General features: G+C 38.2%; 1 protein-coding gene across 1 annotated transcript in view; it reads right to left on the reverse strand.

The window, feature by feature from the left end:
- Positions 1 to 24,189, reverse strand: part of TOX4 (TOX high mobility group box family member 4) — a 24,808-nt gene continuing 619 nt past the window's right edge. The window contains 8 exon segments of the mRNA XM_043990022.1: positions 1 to 137; positions 853 to 1,016; positions 1,800 to 2,615; positions 2,981 to 3,061; positions 4,515 to 4,742; positions 5,080 to 5,340; positions 6,631 to 6,756; positions 6,758 to 6,874. Of these exon segments, the coding sequence (XP_043845957.1) occupies positions 77 to 137; positions 853 to 1,016; positions 1,800 to 2,615; positions 2,981 to 3,061; positions 4,515 to 4,742; positions 5,080 to 5,340; positions 6,631 to 6,756; positions 6,758 to 6,874 (1,854 nt within the window). The 3' untranslated portion in view covers positions 1 to 76.

Genomic DNA, 24,189 nt, shown 5'->3' on the forward strand with positions numbered 1-24,189 from the left:
TAGGCATCACCAGAAGCCCAGCTTGTATTCCATATACAGGCTGATAAGTTTTCACTGGCTTGGGAGATGGGATGGACTATTTCACAAACACCACTGTGCTTGAATTTCTGGATGCCACCCAGGCCAGGAATACATCCCTAAAGGGGGAGAGAAAGGGAAAAAGTTACATTACAAAATTCTACCACAAACTATTCAAGTCCCAAGTAATTCCCCAACTGCATGAGTCCCAGTGAATATGCCCAAGAGGTACCAGAGAATAGGCTTAAAGGTTGGAATCAGAATAAAGAAAGCCCAGGACTACTATCCCCATTCTCCCATACCAAAGAAGGTTTGAGATTAGGCTTTTTGATTCATGGAGTATACAAAATTCATCCTTGGTATTTCTATTTACCTGATATAAGCTAGTATGAATTTATTTTATTAAATTTTCATCATAGCTAAAGTGGTGAGAGTTCAAGGAAGTAAAGATTCTTTAAAGAGAGGTAGTTATGTATGAAATTTGCTCCTCATAGTCTCATTGTGCATGAAGTCAAACAACCTGTATTCAAATTCCCCCTGTGCAGCTTACTACCTTTGTGACTGAAATATTCATGTATTACTTGTAAAAGTAGCCCTGAGACCATTTTAAATCTTAAGTAAAAAATCAATAAATAGTACAATCCCATACAATGTAAGGGAAGAAGAACCTGAAAAATCACCTGTATTTTAGATCTATGAGTAGTTTGATGCTTAGATAATGAAGTTTAAAATCCAGGGCCTTGAAAACTCAACCCTGGTTTGAACTAGGCCAAATAAGCCTTGTGATCTCTTCCCTAAGAAGTAAAAAGGACCTGAAAAACTGTTACAACTCACCTGCAGTGCTTCACTACACACTCATTGCTGCAGTATTCATTGTCCCAGTCCTTACTCACAACTGGAGGGTTCTCGCAACCTGACCTCACACATCGGGGCTGAGGGGAGAGTGTCACAGGAGACCCAGTCACCAGCTCAACATCCATCTGAGAAGGAGATTCAACCTATAAAAGGAAGATAGCCTTAGTACCCTGACTCCACCTTAGTATTGAATACAGGCTCTTTTGCTAGAGGCTTTAAAGTGGAGATTCCTAATTTGTCTTCCTCTTATTAGCATCATGTCATAGGAATTATAGTTCTCAAGTGGTTTCTTTGTCTTGCTCCTAATTCATCCATGCATATCCCTTTTATGGTTGGTTTTATCACCTCTATTTCTCTAGTTACTACTTTAAAAAAATCAGACCAAAAGCAAGACTAGGAAGTCACTTCAAGTAAAATAGGTAGGTCAGGGAAATTGAGATAGATGTCCCAAGTTACATATGAAATCTGTTCCTGATAACTCTTTCTAAACTGGTTACTGAGCCACATGTGTGCCGAGTAGCTATTTTGATGGAAATCAGCACTCAGTCTTTGTTTCAATCTCTAGTACAGTGGAAAGAACACTCGCCAATGAATAAGAAGACTTGTGTTCAAATTCCAAACCATGCACACTTAACTACCTATGTGACCGTGGACCTAGGATAGCTCATTTATGAGACCGTTTTACTAGATGACCTCTGAGGTCCCTTCAAGCTCTGGCCCTATGCTCCTATACTGAGTTCTGTGGCCCAAATGAGACTTTTCTCATGGAAAAATTGGGATAATACTCCTGGAGAAAAGAATCAACACCCTTGTGGTTCCTACACACAGTACCTTTCAACTCAATGAATAGTGGCTTCAAGTTTAGCTTACATTCTCCTTCAGTAGGGACCTGGTATACTCCCTATGATCAAGGGAAGGGTTCTCACCTCAGGTACAACATCTGTGATCATCTCAATTGGCTCAGGAGAAGTTTCCTCCACTGCATGGGGCTCAGGACTGGTGGTACCCGGCTGTTCAGGGCTATTCTCCAGAGCAGGTGGGACTGAAGCAGGCTGAATATGCAATGTAGGTGGAGGAACAATCTTGATCTGCAGAGGAGGTGGCTGTTGGAGACTAAGCCGAACCTTTTGCTGTGGGGGCTGCTGCATGGCCTGGAGTGGGGGAGGCTGCTGCAGAATGGTTACTTGTTGCTGACTGGGTGGTTGAGGCATCTGTTGCAGTGGTGGGGGCTGCAGTCGAGGTGGCGGCAACTGCATAGAAGCAGCCGCTGCTGCTGCTGCCTGCAACACAGATCGGGTAACAATCTTGGCTTGTTGGCTCTGATCAATGGCAGATGTGCTGGTAGCTGCCTGGATTTGGCTTAACTGAAGCCCCTGGGAAGTCACCATTGTGGCTGGGATGACTGTAACCATGCCCCCTTGGGACATGGCTATAGAAGAAGTCAACTGGCTAGATGTCAACGTCTGTTTGGATATAATGATCTTGGTGATGCTGGTCTGGGCCCCTGTCCCACCAGATGTCTGGCTTGTCACATAGGATGAGAGGGTAGATTTAACCACAATGGAAGAGGACAGAGAAGGGGGATCTGTTGATGCTGATGCTGATGCTGGTGTTGGTGTTGGTGTTGGTGTTGGTGCTGATGCTGATGCTGGAGAGGCTGGCACAACAACTGTTGCAGCAGGAGATGGAGGAGGAGTCTGCTGTGGTGTCACTGGATCCAGTTCCACTGTCTCCACAGCAGTCTGGGAGGATAGAGTAAGATCAACAAGTGTAATCATATAGCCTCATTACCTAAAAAACATCTACTAAGAAAGGTATAAAAGAAATAAAAAACGTGATAAACTGCTGGAAGAAGAAATTGAACAGGATTAAGGCTAAAGCTTTTCTGGCAATCTCATGAACTAACATAGAAATAAAACTCCTGTGGGTCTCCAGAAGAGAAATAATAACTGTATAGGGGGGAAATAAGCTTCTCACTTTTCTCTCCAATAATACAAATTGATTCAACTACTTTTCATAGTACATCTCACAAAAGATAACAGCTAATAAAGTATCCCCAAGAGGTTTACTAGCTTTTAACTATATGGCCACCCTTTAATAGTCTTACCTGACACACCTGATTGGCTTTATAAGCTGCCAAAGCCTTCAAATATTCCTTCTTGGCAGCTTCAGTTTTCCTTTTATATACCTGCAAGCAAAGAAGACATTCTGGTCAACAAGAAATTAGGGGAGTCATGACGGTATTATATTTACACAACACTTTATATTTCTTAATACAACTGAAGAACCTAAAATGGAGGTTAACTGCATTTTCTATATTCTTACTAAATCAGTGTCCAAGCTGAGAAATTAACTAGCAAGTGGGATGAATTGTTAATTAACAACAAAACTTCCCAATTACTACTAAATATCAATTTTACATGTAGGAGAAACTGGTAATGAAAGGCTAAGTAACTGTCCCATTGCCTATAGGGTTAAGAGATTTTTACAATGATCCAGGCAGAACAACGATGCATACAGCATTTTTATTATACATTGTAATTACATATCGCATACTCTTCTACATAATAGAGATTAGGGAAACTAATGGGTAGGAAGGAAAAGGCTGTAGGACTAGTGTTGCAAGAATGCAATTAGGTCAAGTGTCAGAACTTGAAACAATATGAACATTAAGTGTATGGCATGAGGAAGGATTCAGGTCCACGGGTGAAGTCACTCTTCCTTGAACTTGGCACTTCCAGTTCCAACAAGCTCTCTGCCTCTCCTCAGAATGAGGCTTCCCTATCTGGGTAGCCCAGCCTTTCCCAGTAGTAATGTTTTTTAGACAGATGGGATATTGATTTTAGCTTTCTCCTACAGCTGCCATAAGCAGGGAACAATATGATAAGTTCCTGCAAGCTGCTTATTGGGATGATTTTTAAAAGCATATTGGGAAATTATAATATCCACAACATTTTATTATAAGGGGACATTTACTACATCAGTGATATAGCACTGTAACTGCTAGAGATAAACCAAGAGGTAGAAGTCAGGTTTTCAAACACATAAAGGACAGTTAAGGTTGTAAAAAGTGAAAATTACAAACTAATTTTTCTTTTTCTTTTTTGGTGAGGCAATTGGAGTTAAGTGACTTGCCTAGGGTCACACAGTTACTAAGTGTTAAGTGTCTGAGACCGGATTTGAACTCAGGTCCTCCTGAATCCAGGGCCAGTGCTTTATCCACTGTGCCACCTAGGTGCCCCTACAAACTAATTTTTCACACAAAAGTTCTAGGTTTAAATCTTCGCCCTATTAATCACTACTTAGTAGCTCTGCAACCCTGAATAAGTCATTTCAGATCTCTGAACATCAATTTTCTCTTCTATAAAATGATATGATCATGCACTGCCAACCCTATAGGGTTATGAGGATGAAATGAGAACTTAGATATGTCCTTTATAAAACAGAAATGCCAGTTACTATAATATGTGAAATCTAGTAAAGATTTTAGGTGAAGGATAACACTGAACTCAGAGTTGATGCTAAATAAACGTTTGAGATGAATATGGAATAGAGAAATATTTCAGAGTCGTCTTTTCCACTTGGAAACTTTGTTAACTTCTACTATCCACTGTTAACCCTTGCTCCTCACATCCCCTTACCTGTTTTTGCTCTTCTCCAAGACTGTCCCACATGGAAGCCACGATTTTTGATACCTCCCCAAAAGTAGCATTGGGATTCTGTCCCTTTATGGCTGCCTGTGTGTCACGGAAGAACAAGGCATATGCTGATACTGGTTTTTGGGGTTCATTGGGATCTTTCTTCTTCTTTTTCTTTGGAGTCTTCTGCTTTTTGCTTGACTCTACCACAATTGTCTTCTGACTGGGTAGCTGCAGAAAGGAAAGGGAAAGGGAAACATTGTGCCTTAAGAAGTTTAAAAAAAAAAACCAACACATAATTTGAGGACCAGGAATGGGAAAGATGCCACCTAGCCACATGGATATTTTCCAAAATCCCTTAAGGTAAAAGCAAGCACAGAGCATACAGTGAACCAGAAGATCATAACAAGGAGAATGGAGGAACATTAATCACAAAAATATGGGAAAACAGAAGAGATGGCCATACAGGAATGAAGGAAAATAACTGAGCTCTACATATAGGAGTGTTACACTTGGGCATTGCACTTGGATAAAATGAGAGTAGCAGTTCTGCTAAGGGATGTCTCACCCGCCGGAAATCCTCGACATCATCCTCATGAAGGGAGCTAGTAGGTGATGGGGTGGTTGAAAGCCGATCCTCAGGTGACTGGGCAGATGGAAGGATAGTGCCACCCCCTAAACTCAAGCCAAGCTGAGAGCTCAGCTCTGACTGGTCAATGGTGGTCAGCTGGCTGTGTCCCATCAAGCCAGATGACACATCTGTCATTGGTACATCAATTGTGACAGGTGGGTTGGCATTATACTGAGTCCCTATAGAGTGGTCCAAGTCCTAAGAGGTAGATAAAGATAAATTTAGGCACTAAATGCTCCAGACTCATGATATGGTCATTGTAACCACAATGGTACTTCCTTTTTATAACCTTATTTCCCTCTGGGGAACAACCTTTGACAGTTATGTCATCACCTTAAACTGCAAGATTAAAATGAGGAGAAAAAATTTTGATTGAGTATTGTACAAGAAACAATCTTCACTCTATTTTGGCTAAAGTCTGTAGTTGGACATTCAGTCAGGTTACAAGTACAATTTGCAGAGATGGGCATTGACTGTCGGGGTTCCTGTCACTCAACTGAACTCTGCTTAAAGTAATTTCCAACTAACATTTATAGTAACAATGAAACAAAAATGAAGATACATATAGTCAACAACAAAAAAGTAAAGTATGGCTTTATAGATATAAGAAATAGAACAATAGTAATGTTAACAAAACCTTGAAAAATCTGATCAGTGGATTCTGGCTTAATGGGAAGCCAAGGATGTTTCTCTAACCCTATATTTCTTATAACACTAATACCTAATTTTTGTAATGCATAGGAACTTTTACTGTCAATCACACTGTAGGTTTCCACAGTATGAACAGTGAAAGCAGCAGCTTAAAATCACTGATACAGATAACAGAGCTATCTACTTAAAGGTACAAATTCTTCAACAGGTTCACCCTCTGGAATTAACAGGCCTATTTATAAATATTAGCAAATAATTAGAGCCATGTTGTTTTCAGGGAAATCAAAATATGAGAAAATGAAGTACCCAAAGGTTTAGAGACCACAATCAGAAACTAAGGTAAGAGGCCCCTTTGACTTTTGCCTGACACATTAACTTTGAAAACTGCAACTGGCATGCAGAGTAAGCAAGACAGATACTATCTGAAAACATAACTGCACTGTATTTGAACCAAAGAAGGGGTGATAGGAGCCAAGACACTGCTTCCTCCCTCTCCCTAATTCCTTACTCACTTCCCAATGAAGTAAATTTCTGGCCTATGCCAAAGCAGGTCAAAATGCTTTAAGTTTTCTCAATTACTTATACTTCAGGGTGCTATTTCATATTTGAAAAATGTAAAAGATATTTGCTAAAGAAGTTGAATTAAGTAATAAACCTTTGTCTAAAACCTCCCCTCCACCCACCCATTTTTTGATCTAGAGTAGACCTAAATCTACTCTTAAGTACCAAGATGATAAACATCATACAACCACATGTATATCATCAAGCCTACGGAGTTGTGTCTTCCTCAATTCACCCCATGCTTGGGGTAAGCTTAATAATGTTCTTGCCTCTTACCATGGCCAAGCCCCCACTCAGGAGCCCCCCGCCCTGTTCCATCAAGCCATGAGGCATGGCCACAGGCATATCCAATGTCTGGACCCCATACTGGGCTGAAAAGCTGCCATCCTGTGAGGAGGTAGGGTTCTCCCAGGTCATCAAAGTGGCCGATCACATCAGAGACAGCCAATGAGGGGTCAGAGTCCAACGAAATAGGAGGGATCTCAAATTCCTCATCACCCAGACTTGGAGTATGGAATGTCTGAAGGGGAAAAAAAAGATGAGAATTAGTTAGAAGAAGAGAGAAACATACCCATTGTTATAAGGAAGGGAACATGGCTTAGGGATGGGGGTTTCTCAATGTATTTCAGCCTGTGGTTCCATTCTTGTTATCAAACTCTTAAGACGTGCAGTTCTACCAAGAACATTCCCTCCTGCCTCATCTTCAAAGTCCTATTATCCATATAGCTAAGTCTGTCAACACTGTCACATAAGTCTCTTTCTGTTGACTAACCATTGCCAACTGACCAAAAAAATTAGAGACAGGGTCACTGAAGTTTTATTCATTCAGAGTGAGACACTCCAATAGCAAACGGAAAGAAATGTGTCTCATAAAACTGCTGGACACACAAACACACACCACTCATTACATAAGATAAAGAGGAAAGAGGGATTTTGCAGCTGGTTACATGAGATGGAACACAGTTGGTTACACAATAAAGAAAATATATATATATATATATATATATATATAACTCATGACATGAAATAAAGTATAGAAAGTCCTTGAAACAATTACAGGTGAAGGAAAAAGAAAATAAAGGAAGCTAGTTGGCTTAAACTACTCCTGTGGTTCTTATATAGCAGTTAGTGCTAAGGTTATAGCTACCAAATGTTGAATAAGAATAATCATAATAGGTACTACCAATCTTAAGGGTGATTGGAGTTTTCCTGTTCAGGGAGAGGCAAAGACTGGATACTGGGGTCAAGGATGTCAGATTTAGATGTGTTAGCAAAGTACCAAGTCCTTGCCTCTCTCCGGAGGATTGGCTCTCTCAATTTGCTCCTGGGGCCTTACAAATCCACTGTCATTTGGTGGCCCCAAAAGTCCCTTATAGTTTTCCCCTAGGTCTGGTGAAGATAATACAGAACCTTTGGCCTTCCTCAATTTTTTCCTTAAATAGTCCCGAGTTAGATGTCCCCTTTGACAATAAACGCATTCTCATGTTTCATACTGGGTTTGCATTACAAAAAGAGCCTGTGACCTGAACAGCGGTTAAAATGGATTGGATTTTTAACTTGGGCCTCTCCTTTCTATCATCCACTGTGTTTCTTCCTTCATAAACATATTAGACAATAGCCTTTAGTTCACCTATTTTTTTTTTCATGCCACCTAGGGCAGTGTTCATGAAAATACTGTCTGATCTCTGACAGGGATTGGTTGGCAAAGGTGCCATTAACAATCCTGCCATTCCAAGGGTTAAGAGGCTCTAACCCAGTGAAGTGCTTAGCACTTTCAGTATAACCTGTCATAAACGTGCATGAGTACCTCATGTTCTTCTTGGGTGGGCTCCTGAAACTTACTCCAGTTGTCTGGATGCATAGCACTGAGTTCCATACCCTGAATTAAACAATCTCTCACTTGAACCAGCAGGGCATAGTGTGCAGGATAATTAGGGGCCACTCTGTAAAAGCCAGTCAGGAACCCCCCTGGTACTGCTGCAGCATTTCTCCTCGAAATTTTTATTAGCAGCTTCTGTTATGGCAGTTCTTTCCCCTGGGGAGAACAAGGTTTCCATTAAGTCAGTTAAATTTCCCCAGGTTGGGTTATAACCCCTAAATACACCCTGAAACTGGCTTATAACAACAGCAGGAGCATCATCAAATTAAGGGGTATCTTTTTTCCAAATGGAGAGATCAGAAAGGTTGAAAGGGTTATGTTCTCTAATAGGGGCTAGGGCTCCCCCTGTGGTCTAAAAGTCCTTTTCCACAAGAGGGAAAATGCGAGTAGGCTGTTCTCCATTTGTAGATGTTGTGGAAGGAGAAGAATAAGACAGAAGTACAGAGAGGACAGGTTGAAATTTAAGAGCCTTAACTCAAGAGTTTCCCAGTAATTTCCCAGTATTTGGTTTTATGTGAGGTTTAGGAGACTGTTCAAAAAAACCCCTTTAACTTTCTAAGTATAATTAAAAGTTCTAAATATTGGTTAAAACAAATCATCTAAATTCTTAGCATTTTCAGACCATTCCTTTGTATAGCCTAATAGCTCTTTTCTTTGTCGTCACCAGTTGGATGGGGAGTTTAACCTTATCCCATGATGCAAGCTATTTGCCCAAGGGGGATCCTGTAAGAATACTGAAGCTTGACCTCATATTTCCTCCTAGGTGTTCCCAGAAAAGAGTTTTCCTCTCTGGAACTCTCTTGAAAGAATTTCATTGAGAACCCTCCTGCTAGAAATTCCCAAAGTGCCTAGTTTGCCTCTAAGAAGTTCCAAATCTGTCTTCAGATACTTACTAGCTGTGTGACCTTGGGCCAGTCACTTAACCCTCAAAAAAAAAAGAAAGAAAGAAAGGAAGTTCCAAAGAAGATGTCCCTAAAACATCCAAGGAACCTGCAATATAGGTCTTTTCCTATCAGGATATTTTCTGTCCTGTCCCTAAGGTAAAAATGCTCAATTATCCAGGTATTTGTTTTTTATGTATTTCTCTAATTCTTCTCAGTCCGCCAGTATAATGTTCAGTTTGGAGGTTCAGCCTTAGGACCTTTTCTGCTGGTTTTCAAGCTTATTAATAAAGCATGTCCCTAGGGTCCTCAAGCTACTTTCCAGGAGAAGAAATGCTGTTCCACTTCTAAGAGGGAATCTCTTAATTGTAGAAAAGATAGCTCTCCTTTATCTAAAAGAAGTGTTCCTGTTTGCATCAGTATCTATCCCGGCTATCTATGGGACTTTTTGTTTGTTTGGTTTTTGCGGGGGCAAATGGGTGGTTAAGTGACTTGCCCAGGGTCACACAGTGTCAAGTGTCTGAGGCCGGATTTGAACTCAAGTCCTCCTGAATCCAGGGCCGGTACTTTATCCACTGCGCCACCTAGCTGCCCCAGGACTTTTTCCTCTGACTTTTGAGGCTCTCCCATTCAAGACACTAGACTTGCTTTGGGGGCTTGATTTAATAGTCTTTGGGAACTTTCAGTGAAAATCCAACTTCCCTTCTAATTAGTTAGCTTGTCTTCTATGGAGTTAGGAGTCCCTAGTCTTGAGCGTCGACATGATTCAACTTCCTTTGTCTCTGCCCCTTCAGTCTAGTCCTATTGGCCTAATGGTAACCAGAATCCCTTTGTGGCCAGACCAGTTTCCCCCCAATGGGTGCAAAGATACTTCAAGAATTCTAGTCAGACTTGGTGTTCAGCTCAAAGGTCAAACAGAGATGCCAGACAGCCAGAATAGGTGTTAGTTAGCTATCAAAGAACCACTAGGTTCAGCGTGATTGTATGACTCTTGCTTTCTGCAATGGTTCGGTTTATCTGGCCATTATAGGTACAGCTGTCTCAGGAGACTTAGTCACAGGCTTGGTCCTTGTTTATGGACCTAGAGGAAACCCACTGATAGCCCTAAAAGGTTTTCCCTGCTGAGAGCTCAAGGAGTTCCAGTTGGCAATCCCTGACATTACAATCACTGCTGTCCACTCATAACAACCTCAGGGCAGATGCCACCAACTTTAGCACCTAAGTACATCAGTTCATAAGTAGGGAGGCTTTTGGAGGGCTACAGCTTCCCTCACTGGCTCCTTTTAAGGTGACCAATAGATTAAGTTCAAGTCCTGGTGCCCAATTTATGGCTAAGTGCTATAATACAATGCTTTTAAGCAAAGAAAGACCCAGAGAGGGGCAGCTAGGTGGCGCAGTGGATAGAGCACTGGCCCTAGATTCAGGAGGACCTCAGTTCAAATCCGGCCTCAGACACTTACCTAAGTCTTTTTTTTTTTTAAGTGAGTCAATTGGGGTTAAGTGACTTGCCCAGGGTCACACAGCTAGTAAGTGTTAAGTGTCTGAGGCCAGATTTGAACTCAGGTACTCCTGACTCCAGGGGCCAGTACTTCTATCCAGCTGCAACCACCTAGCTGCCCCTGGCCTCAGACAGCTTAACACTTACTAGCTGTGTGACCCTGGGGCAAGGTCACTTAACCCCAACTGACTCACAAAAAAACCAAAACAAAACAAAAAGACCCAGAGACTGGTCCCAAAGGTGAAAGACAAGGTTTAGATAATCAATAAATAGAAATTTTAAATCAATTTTACACTTAAAATCCTATTTTATGCTCAAAAATTCTAAAGAAGAAGTAAAAGAGACTAAAAAGAAAGAATGTTCTGCTCAAAAACTGCTAGCGTCCCAGAACTTGAGGTCAGGTCAGAAACATTCAGCGAGTGGAGAAGGGGAAGGACACTGGTATTGTAAGATAATCCTAAGATAAAAAAATTCAATTGTAGTACTGAAAAAATTGGGTGTGCACTTTAAATTCAGAGCTTTTTATTAATTTTCAATTTTCTCTAATTTTAAAATTCACCTGACTGCTCTAGAGCCTTTCTTGACTAAAAGTATCTAACACAGAAACACCTAATTTAATTTAGAAATGACTGTAGTTCCTTTTTCAAGCCCAATGTAGGGATCTCTTTCAAAATGAAGAATAAAGAGACCATGTAAGTTACAAATAAAGGCGGACTCACCAACTGCAAGTTTGGAGAGGTTCACCTGTGGCTTAGGAGATTTGGGTGCGAAGGTTGAGGGGGGGTCCAACCTCCCAGGACCCTCTTCCTTGCAGGAGCCAGCGGCGAAAAGATTCGTCCGAGGCACCCTCCTTTTGGGGTCCCTTGGGAAGGGCAGCCAAAGGGGATCGGGATCCACACCTCGACCTCCTGTCTGGCATCACCAAAATTGTGGATCGTAAAAAATCCAATCCACAATAAAAGGAAACCAAGGGTAAAGCTCTGTGCTTAGATCAACTTATTATGGAGACCCAGTGGTCCCTAAGCAATTGGATCCAGAACTTTCCTCGAAGTCAAGATCCCTCGCCCAGAGATTCACCCACTTTATGGTTCTTTGGAGGTTGCGAAAAATAGAATGAGGCTCTTAAACTGTCATCTTCAGAAGCAGGGAACTCCTGTATTGCTAAGAAGATATCCATCACTACTAATACTTTGTCAGCAGTACTTTGGGGCTTTCCTTCACAGGCTATAAGAACATTTATGACAAGGGGAACAAGGGAAACTTCTTTTTCCAACATAGTCACTTATTGCGAGAAAGGGAGTACTAGTGCTAATACATCAATTTCCTAAGAATGATAATAAGTCCTAAATATAAGTCCTTAATAAGAGGGCCTAACTAATAAAGTTATAAATCAATCTTATTAGATCAAATATAAGTAATATTATCAATACGTGTGGGGTTAACCCACATGACTTCTTGTAACCTACATGACTTCTTATTCTTACAGCATTGAATTAAATAAAACTTAAATTTATATTTTACTTAACTCACTAATAAAAATCAATACCCATTAATTCACAATGGACTGAGTAAATACTGATTAAATTGAGTACGAGTGTACAAAAATATTTTCATGTCTGCTTATACTAAAATGGTTCTTTCCATCTTATTTCTATGGCCAATTCACAGTGGTATTCCTTCTAGCAGATCCAACTTTTTCCAGTTTCCACTCATGAAGGTACCGTACATAATGCTAGTCAAACCTGCTAAGTGATAAGGGCTTAGAATGATTTAGTGAGGTCTGACAAAACCTGATCACACTGGCCTTCTAGTAATTATTGCATGTGGTGAAAGTCTTATGGTGTTAACCTTAAAGTCCTCAGGGTTATATAAAGACCATCAACCAGGGTACCTGTAACATGCTTAAAAGTTTTAAGAGTTTCAATTTTTACATATCATATTTGCTTTCTACTTTGCTCAAGACCTGTAAGTGATATGAACAATGCAATTTTTGGGTCAGAGGAAACATTTTTAAAAGGCTCCATGAGACTTAACTTTAAAATGACTCTTCTGTCTGTCTCCTGATATTATCAGGGAGAAAATTCAAACAGGGAAAATGTGATTTAAAAGATTCCTTACAACTAAGTAAAGCATCAAACCAACTTGTGAATTTGCAATTACTGAAAACCTATTCAAAACCCATTTATTTAGGCATTTATATAAAATTCGCTTGTGGATATTCAAACAAAATTGAAAGAAGTTCAATACTTTGCCTACCTTTTCAGTCATCTTTATTACCTCCAGATCAAATTTAAATCTATCATTTAGGACCATTATCTTTACTTTGCCTTTTGTTATTGTTATCACTGGCACAAAAGCAGAAGCTCTAAGGCTACTAATATGGTTATAGCTATCACAAGTCCTTAAGTATATTCTTTTACCTACTGGAAACCATATCCCAGTCCCAAGGAGAAATATTCTGATCTTGTTGCCTTTTTCAAAGTAAGGTTTACTATTCAAATTAAAAATAAGAATATTTAACATCTTTATCACTTATTATAACACCCTTTGAGGATATACTTTATCTTTATATCATGAGAAGGGGAAGGTTTATATAACCGGAAAATGTGTGCAATTGTAATGACATGATCACTAAATATATAAGTATTAAATCATTAAGCAAGGAGGCTAGTTTAAGAAGTGATTTGCTTAGTTGCTTAGGTTAGGAAGTTGAGACAAGTAATAACCATAAATTCTGAACAGTAGAAACAAAAGCAATAAGATCCTTTATACCTGGATCCCATTAGTAGGCTCAGAGATGCTAGATGATTGGAATAATAAGATCCATTATAAAACTTTTCTGTACTACAATAAACTTTTATGCCATTCTTTCTTTGGTTGTGTTTGTTTTGGAAGAAGGATCTTAGTTCCTCTGTAAACCAAATTACTATTTCATAATTTACAAGTTTCTCATTGCTTACATATATTCTTGCAGATGCTTCTTTCACAGAACTGATAAGATTTTGACCTTGTCAAAGGCAAATATCCTAATGACCTAGCAAGTTTTCAAAGAACTTCACAGATAAGACTTTCCAAGATCTTTTGTACTTTTCCCAAACATTAAGCAATTATCATCATTTTTTAAACAAAGTATACCCCAGGAATATTTGAGTCTTTAACCACACGAACACCATTTTACTGACAAATGAGTCTAATAAGTAACAGCTCAAATTCATAATTTCACAGCATTTAGATCAAAAGAGGAGCTAACCCCTTAATGATGCTTTACACAATAGGGATCACTCTACAAATTAGCAGCACTTCAAAACAATGCTTCCTAAAATCACAAAGTGAAAAATTATAATACTAACATAAAATGATACTGAATATTTAAAACATGAACACAAAACAAAACTTATCACCAGTCAAATTACATTAATCCACTTGAATTCATCTCTGTCAGCTACAGGGGGAAAAAATTTCATTCATCTAATTTTAGCAATCTATACTAGTTGTATTCAGGGACAAGTATAGAGTAATTATCACTTTTACACTTGTAGTTACAAAGATGACACCAGCAATTACTTATAGAAGCAATCAACTGTGCTTGAATTATTTCCCCAATTAATTTATCAAACCCATTATGAATCCAAATTTTAAATTTCTCAAGACTTCATATCACAATTTGGGTGAAAAATCACTATAGTTCTATGTGTCTGCTTTTGGGAAATCAGAACTGAGTTGTATTTTAAAAAAACTTTTCTATATCTAAAACCATTTTTATATACTTCTCAATTTGAGCTTCACATCCACAATGGGTCAGTGAAGTCTCCAACTTCCTCCAATTTTGTTTCCCTTTCTTCCCACAAATTCTGTTCAAAGCCTTGCAAACCACAAAATTTGCACCACACTAATTCAATGCTTCACTTTTCTCAACTGTACTTTCTATCCTGTACTTTTCTGCTTCCAAATCATCTCAAATTGGTTTGAGAACTAATTTTCTTTTACTCTTGAATCTTTCCTTTGCAAATTTAACACACTTTTCTTATATACCTCAAATTCATTACCTGATCAGAACTGAAACTTCAAGGTTTACAATTTCTCATTTTGTCAAGTAAACTGCTTTCAATTTAGTTTCTTATTTAGAGGCAGTCAGGTGGTACAATGAATAAGAGTGCTGGGTTTGAAGTTAGAAGACCTGAGTTCAAAATTCAGCCTCAGACACTTATTAGTTATATAAACCTGAGGAAGTCATTTAACCATTAACTGCTTCCGTTTCCTGAACTGTAAAATGAGGATCTTACTACCTCCCAGGGTTGTGAGAATTAACTGAGATAATATCTGTACAGTTTACCACAGTGCCTGACACATTTTGAGTGCTTAATAAATGCTTATTCCAGACTATGTATATAATATAAGTAGTAAATTAATATGGTAATCTAGTATTTGGTAAACTCAAAGATCCAAGCTTGGGGAGTAAGAACTTGCCATTTGACAAAAATTGCTGGGAAAACTGAAAAGCTGTTTGGAAGAAACTAGGCATGGGTCAACATCTCACACTGTATCTCAGCATATGGTCAGAACAGATAAATGATTTAGATATAAAAGTGACATCATAAGTAAATTAGGGGAAGATGGAAAAATTTATCTGTCAGATCTGTTACAATAAAGGAAGAGTTTCTGACAAAACAAGAGAGTGGACCACAGGAAGTAAAATGGATAATTTTGATTACATGAAATTAAAAATGTTTTGCACAAACTAATGCAGGTAAAATTAGAAGAAAAACCAGGAAACTGGAAAAAAATTGCAGCGTCTCTCTGATAAAAGCCTCATTTTTCAAATACATAGGGAACTGAGTCAAATTTATAAAAATAAGGGCCATTCTCCAGTTGATAAATGGTCAAAGAATATGAACAGGCAGTTTTCAGAAAAAGAAATCAAAGCTATCAATAACTGTTGTTGTTCCGTCATTTCAATCACGTCTGACTCTTTCTGACCCCATTTAGTATTGAGCGGTTTGCCAGCTCATTTTACAGATGAAGAAACCGAGGCAGTTAAGTGACCTGCTCAGGGTCACACAGCTAAGTATCTGGGACCACATCTGAACTCAAGTCTTCCTGACTCCAGGCAAAGCATTCTATCTACTGCTCCACCTAGCTGCACTCTAAGTCACATGAAAAAATGTTTTAAATCACTACTGGTTAGAGAAATGCAAATTAAAACAATTCTGAGATACCACTACACACCTATCAGATTGGTCAGCATAACAGAAAAGGAAATGACAAATGCTGGAGGGGATATGGAAAACTCAGGATATTAATGCACTGCTGGTGGAGTTATGAACTGGTCCAACCATTCAGGAAAACAATTTGGAACTATGCCTAAAGCACTATAAAACTGTACATACCCTTTGACCCAGCAATACCACTACTAGGTCTGTATCCCAGAGAGCAAAGAAAAGGGGAAAAGGACGACCTATCTGTACAAAAATACTTATAATAGCCTTTAGTGATGGCAAAGAATTGGAAATTGAGGGGATGCCCATCAATTGGGGACTGGCTAAACAAATTGCGGTATGATTGGAATGGAATACTATTGTACTATAAGAAATGACAAGCAGGATGGTTTCAGAAAAACCTGTAAGACTTATATGAACTGATGCAGAGTGAAATTAGCTGAACCAGGAGAATGTTGTACACAGTAACATCAATATTGTAAGGATGATCAACTGTGAAAGACAGCTACTTTGCTCAGTAAAATGATCCAATTCCAAAGGACCTCCAGAGAGAGAACTGATAAACTGAGTACAAATTGAAGCATGCTTTTTAAAAACTTTTTTAAATTTTTCTTGTGGATTTTTTGTGTATGTATTTTATTTTGCAAGATGGCTAATATGGAAATGTTTTGCATAAATTCACAGGTAAAATTGATATTAACTGCTTACTTTCTCAAGGAATAGAAGGGAAAGCATCTGGAACTCAATTTTTAAAAATATTAATGTTACAATTTTTCTTACATGTAATTGGGAAATATTTAACAAAATAAATAAAAGTATATTTAAAAAACAGATAAGTGATTATTCCCTTCCTTTACTTAAAAGCTGGCAAATGCATGGTCTATTTTTATTTCCCTTAAGTGACAGCTTCAAATTTACCTTGGCAATTAAGTTCTACTATTTCATTCACACCACAGTGGTAAGGTAAACTATTCTCCTAAAAAGAAAATTTTCTTATTCTCAAATTATTTGCTTTCTGCTTTAAAAAAGTCTTTTTCTTTCCAAAAGTCAAGAGTCACTAGGTGGCTCTTAAGTCTTCAAAACTACAAAATGCAAAACTGCTGGAATCACTAGAGACAAAACATTTATACTGGCTTCAGTTCTATTTAAGTACTGAGCATTCTATAGTCAGTGAAATCACCTTCTTTCCCACATTAAAATAAATCTTTCACTCTTTTTTTTTTAAGTGAGACAATTGGGGTTAAGTGACTTGCCCAGGGTCACACAGCTAGTAAGTGTGTCTGAGGCCGCATTTGAACTCAGGTACTCCTGACTCCAGGGCTGGTGCTCTATCCACTAAATCTTTCACTCTTAAGGGAAGGGAGAGAAAAATAGAAGGGTCTGGGTACTATTTGTATGCAAATAAATTTCACAGAGTTTCTTTTAAAAGTCCAAACGCTGGGGGGAGGGGGCCCCCCTGCGGCAGCTAGAAGGTACAGTGGATAAAGCACCAGTCCTGGATTCAGGAAGACCTGAGTTCAAATTTGGCCTAAGACACCTGACACTAGCTGTGTGACCCTGGGCAAATCACTTAACCCTCACTGCCCCACAAAAAAAAAAAAGGCCAAACACTGGGCAGGGAGTCAGAAAGACCAGAGTTCAAATTTGAACTCCAGCAGTTACTAAATTTGTGACCCTGGGCAAATCACTTAACCTCTGTTTGATTCAGTTTCCTCAACTGTAAAATGAGGATAATAACTTCACAGGGTTGTCATGTGGATCAAGTGAGATAATACTTGTAAAGGCCTTAGCATTTGCCTAGTACATTATAAGACACCAGATAAATGCTTACTCCCCACCCTAGGGCATTACAACCTCAAACCCCCCAACTAGATTATTTCACATACATAAAAACATTCAAACCACACTCTTTTTCATAAATTGGAAACACATGTTAAACTGATTACACTCCAGTCATAAATTTAGTCTCTAGTTTTTCAACATCAAAAATTCTTAAAAATGGGAAAAGGATCTCCCCTTCCCTCTAACTGGTTTCTCTTTCTGCATTCCCAACTTAGCCAGCATTAGAAACTCACAGAAATGAGACTTTATCCTTTGAAAACTGAAATTCTCAATATAAAAGTTACCACTCTTTTCAATCTTTTTCCTTTAACCAATCCAACCATAGGAAAAAGTCAGCTGGATTTACCAGGACACAGAATACCGACAAATGCTGTTTTAGTCATTTCCTGTTTGGTCTTAAGTTTTTTGTGTTTTTTTGTGTTTTTTTATCCAGAGAATCTTTCAAGCTAGCAACAATACTTTTTTTGATACCTTCAGTTTACCCTTTCAAAACCATAAAATTTCATGACCAAAAGCACCATATGGTAGCCACAGCTGTTTAATAGAAAAAATATATATTATATTACATATGTGTTCTATATGCACCAATTAGACTAAGTTCAACAAATCTAGACTTAGAAAGATCAGCCTGTGCAGGAATTTTTCTTCAATTAGCCAAAATTATTCCCAGGGGGCCTTGTTCCAGAATAGACTAACCAGATCCCTTAATGACCAGTGACCACTCAGATATCTATCAAGAAGTATATCATTGGGGCAGCTAGGTGGCACAGTGGATAGAGCACAGGCCCTGGAGTCAGGAGTACCTGGGTTCAAATCTGGCCTCAGACACTTGACACTTACTAGCTGTGTGACCCTGGGCAAGTCACTTAACCCCAATTGCCTCACTTAAAAAAATATATAAGAAAGAAAGAAAGAAAGAAAGAAAGAAAGAAAGAAAGAAAGAAAGAAAGAAAGAAAGAAAGAAAGAAAGAAAGAAAGAAAGAAAGAAAGGATCATCTTAAACCTTTACTTCTGTGATATTATTCTAATGTATAATTCAGCACCTTTAGCCTGAATCAAACTCTTTCCTAGCTTTTCTCATTCTGATGGATTTACTTCTCTAAAGTCCTTGATATTTACCAATTACCTGAAGTGAATTTACTTCTGGGTCATTATAGGTCCCTTGAAAAGAAACCCTGAAGGACAGTTACAGGAACCTTCTGTCCCTCTCAAACAGTCTTACCAAGTCTGAATGATTTCTGGTGTCTTTTATTAGAAATCACAAAGCCTAGGGCAGCTAGGTGGTGTAGTGGATAGAGCACTGGCCCTGGAGTCAGGAGTACCTGAGTTCAAATCTAGCCTCAGACACTTAACACTTACTAGCTGTGTGACCCTGGGCAAGTCACTTAAAGTCCCCAATTACCTCACCCCCCCAAAATAAAAAGAAATAAAAGAAATCACAAAGCTAGCAATTAACTGAGGTTCCCACTTGTATAATATGCTAAAGAAGAACTAACAATTCTGAAATAAGGATAGTGATGACAAGAAAGGCCTATATGAAAGCTACAGCCAAAAACTATGCTGCTTAGAAATTAAATACATGACTATTCTTCCCCTTCAAAGTATCCTTTGCAAACACAGGGTGCAACAATGATGACTTACCAGGCTAACACAATCTTTTTTCATCTTCCTGGTTTAAAACAGCAATATTTATTTCTGGTAAAAGGCCATAACCGTTCCTCAGGTACAGAGGCTAGGCCATTAACACTAAAATCTTGGTAATTGCTGATTGGGTCTAATAATGATGCAGGGTACTGTCTCAGTGACCATATATATATATATATATATATATATATATATATATATATATATATATATATACACACACACACATATATATATATATAGCCTTTCCTACTTGAGGATGAGAAATTAAAATAAGTCTACTAGAACTTGCCACTAACTGCTTTACAATCAATGTGATTTCTCAAACAAACCTTAATTTGAAAATCCAATAAGCCTATGCCAACATATTTCAAATTGCAATAAAGAATAATCAATACAATTAAATTCCATGAATTACACAGGCATCACTCAATAAACAAAAGTTCATTCTTTTTTCCAGACCCAGGGCAGGATCACTATACTACTACAGTTTCATTAAATCATATTCCCAGGTTTCAGGAGATTTAGGGGGAATGAAATGTTCAGTTTGGAGACTACATAAATGAGAAAATGAAAAGAAAATGCTCATTAAAGGGAGAATCATGTATACATTTTCACCCTTTTCATGCTCTAAGCTCCTGAAATCTTAGTTTACTGCGTTGTTTTGATGAATGATATGGAAATTCCTATTTTTTCTGGTGGGGTGCCTGATATGGGGTGGAGAATACAGGAAAGTAAAGTGTAACTGCTTCTTTAGTTAAGTTCTGTCAACAATTTAAAAAAAAATTACTGCAACTTCCAATTCCCATCTTCAATCCCCAACTCCCAGCAACAAAGACAACTGCTTCTTCTTAATAGACTCAGATTACTCTGAATAAAGAACTTGGCTTCCTTCAATATATAGCTACATGCTCATAAAAAGTGACTGATAAATTAATGGGGATCAGAATAACACATATATTACTGTGGAAACAGTTTTCAAATTTTTTTTAGTCTTCTAAGAACTTTAGCTGGGAAAAAAAAATCTGTTCTATCACTCCATTAATTTTTACTTGCCACACTCCAAAAGGCCACCAAGAAATAGCCAACTAGTAATTAGGAAAAAAAATCACAATATAATTTAATTTCTAAGAGAAAACTTCAGGAAAGTTTAGTGTTTGGATTTTTTTTTATCATAAACATCAGTATAAGTGAGTAGTCCTTAGACCACAAAGAAGCACCATAAAGACCAACCACATTTGCACTGATGTAATCAGATTTTACCTATACAAATGGAAATTAGTTGTAAAAAATAAAAAGAATACTAAAAAGTCAACTACATACCATAATAAATGGAGAAATTCACTCTAATCTTCCACTATTACTATTAGAAATCAGCAGAATAAAAAGCAAAAATTATTTTCTTTCATTGGAAACGTGCAAATAAGATCAGAAAAAGAGCTATGACTATGGTAAATTCATCATGACAGAAATAATTTAAAACAAAACAAAGCATCCTTCCTTATAATAACAATTATAGTGGCATCTTATTTATATAGAAATAAATTAATAACTACTCCTGGTAATCACGCTAAGTGAAACCATGTCCCAAAATATTGCTTCTAAAATGGGAGTTAGCCAAAGTGAGAGAAATTGTAGTGTACTTTTTTTTTTTTAAGTGAGGCGATTGGGGTTAAGTGACTTGCCCAGGATCACACAGCTAGTAAGTGTTAAGTGTCTGAGGCTGGATTTGAACCCAGGTACTCCTGACTCCAGGGCCGGTGCTCTATCCACTGCGCCACCTAGCTGCCCCTGTAGTGTACTTTCAATATCAAGGAGGAATGAATCTTGTGGTCTCTTTATATGCTATACATCTAACAATTCTTTGGGCTATGAGCTTATACTGATCAATGACAAATGGCAAGGCCTTCTGGGGCTGGTAACACACACTGAAAACATATTTTCCCCCAGTAATAAGGCTCTAACACCACCACAAATGACTGTTTTTCTCCAAAAGGAATTTATTGTATTTCTTCCCTCAAAGCAAGAAAAGGGAATAAGCATTTATTTAATAGTGCCTACATTAGGGGCAGCTAGGTGGCGCAGTGGATAAAGCACCAGCTCTGGATTCAGGAGTACCTGAGTTCAAATTCGGCCTCAGACACTTGACACTTACTAGCTGTGTGACCCTGAGCCAAGTTGCTTAACCCCCATTGCTCCGCAAAAAAAAAAAAAAAAAAAAGTGCCTACATTATCTCAGCAACCCTGAAAGATAAGTGATATTATCCCCATTTTACAATTGAAGAAACTGAGGCAGGCAGACTAAGGATTTGCCCAGGGTCACAAACCTAGCAGGTATCTGAGGCAAGATTTGAACTAAGGTCTTCCCAACATTAATCACTGTACCATCTAGCTGCCTTTAGAGGGGTCAAAAAACTAGAATGGTCCTAAATCTACAACATTTTAAATATGCCATTATAATAATAACTAACATTTATTTATATAGCACTTTACAGCTTCCAAAGCACTTGATTATAAATAAGAAGGGAACTATGCTTTAAGATGCTTTAATTAGAATGAAGCACCTTGAAGGCAGGGACTATTTTTTTTTAGTTTTTATCTCCAGCACTTAGTACAGTGCCTGACCCATGGTAGTATAACGGACAGAGTGTTTTGACGTGGAGTCAGAGAAGATCTGAGTTCAAATCGTGCCTTAGTCACTTACTAGCTGTGTGACCCTTAACAAGTCACTCAACCTCTTTTCCCCCAAAGTTTCCTAATCTATAAAATGGGGATAATAGCCATCTACCTCACCTTAAATCACAATATATTTAAAGTGCTTTGGGGCAGCTAGGTGGTACAGTGGATAAAGCACCAGTCCTGGAGTCAGGAGGACCCGAGTTCAAATCTGACTTCAGACACTTGATACTTACTACCTGTGTGACCCTGGGCAAGTCACTTAACCCTCATTACCCTCCAAAAACAAAAACAACAAAAACTAAAACATAAAGTGCTTTACACACCTTAAAGTACCATAATAATGCACATTATTATTAGTAGTAGCAGTAATTGCTTACTGACTACTGACAAATGTGATTCTTGATTATCCAAGATAATAGAAAGAACAGAATGTAAAGTAATGAATAACCTAAGTCATTTATATTTGGGCTTAGAACCCCAGCCCTTTTGTAATCATATTTAATAAATACTAGGCACATAATCAAGGACAGATCATTTAACCTTTTAATGTCCAAGGATGAGTTGTTCATTTGTATCACTGGAAGGAGTTTCCAAAACCAGGAGTTTCTACAAAGCTGAACTCAAAGGTCTGGACAAATTGGGTTCTCTTTATCTAGTGTCCTACTTTGAAGTCTTACTGTGGAATGGAGGTGACCTTGGCTTTAGAAGGAACAAATTCCAATTTGTCTCACTAAAAATGGAGAGACTAACAACAGACTATTTCTGTTGTCTAAGGACCAATTGAGCTAATTTAGAATAGTCTCATACTCACCAGATGGTTGGCGAATAGGTGATTAATGTTTTTAGTCACAGTAATTCAGTAAGCCATGTACTATAGAGAGTTTACTATCTACATAGTTGAGTTTACTATCTACATAATTGGCACATTCTAACAAATAAAATCATAAGACCTATAAAGTACTAATATATTTAAATATGGATAAGACTAATATTTGGGAGGTTCACAACATTCCAAACAATTTAATGAAGCTAAATTGTAAAGGCATGAGTCAAGGAGAAGCTGAAGATGAGAAAACAGCATTGGAATCCACAAAGAACCAATCTAAATTTTTAAAGGTATGGCTTTTGGCTTCCTTTAAAACAGTGGAATAGGTCATTTAGCATCATGATATTAAAAGGTCTTTCCTTTTAGCCTTCGTAGATAAGGCTGAAGGTTTATAGGGAATCTCAGTAGGAAAAGAAGGTAACAAAATCAATAGAAGAACAGAAATTAAACCAGCAGCTGCCCAGTTTCCAAATCTAATGCTAAGGGTAAGAGTTAAAATAACCAACACAATCCATTCATATATAGCAAACTCAGGTGAATGTATAGTATGGATTGGGATGTTTGCTGCATCAAAAGTAAAGGAAAGCTAGGTGGTGCAGTGGCTAAAGCACTGGCCCTGGATTTAGGAGTACCTGAGTTCAAATCCAGCCTCAGACACTTGACACTTACTAGCTGTGTGACCCTGGGCAAGTCACTTAACCCCCATTGTCCCACCAAAAAAAAAAAAGTAAATGAAAGAATAAATAAATAAATAAGGCTAGGCTTTCCATTAAAAATTGTAGAAAACGAAATGCTTTCTATCTTCTTTTTCTTACCTACAAAGTGATGACGAGTATGTTTGCCATGATAATGGCAGTAACACCTAATCCAGGATTCAAGTAACAACCTTAAAACTCTTCAAAGCCATCACTTCTGCTTTACAAATAACAATTCTAACTATTATTAGGTCCACATATCACTTGGAGAGAACTGTGACCCAGAAAGGCAAAGTAACTTGTCACTGCCACAACAGATACCCAGCGCGAACTTTCTCTACTTTGAGAAGGCAGCAAGCTCATATAGAATAGGGAGAGACTAAATCATGCCATTTTTTACAACCATAAATCCCATCCCACCCCCTCCCGCCCACAAAAACAATTGAACTCAAACTACTTCTCAGGAATGAACTCCCTTCACTACACTTTCCATCTCAATTATCTCTACAAATTTTTCTCTCTGATGCAAACTACATTATTCTCCTGGCTCAGGCTATCTCTTGCAAAAACTGTCAGTCCTCTTTTATTTTTTTCTTCAAATCAAAACAATTCTACTTCCTAAGGATTTTTTTCCTTTTTCTCGTCCAGCTTTTCTAGTCTCAACTGTCTCCTCGG

Source organism: Dromiciops gliroides, chromosome 2, assembly GCF_019393635.1.
Source record: "Dromiciops gliroides isolate mDroGli1 chromosome 2, mDroGli1.pri, whole genome shotgun sequence".
NCBI lineage: Eukaryota > Metazoa > Chordata > Mammalia > Microbiotheria > Microbiotheriidae > Dromiciops > Dromiciops gliroides.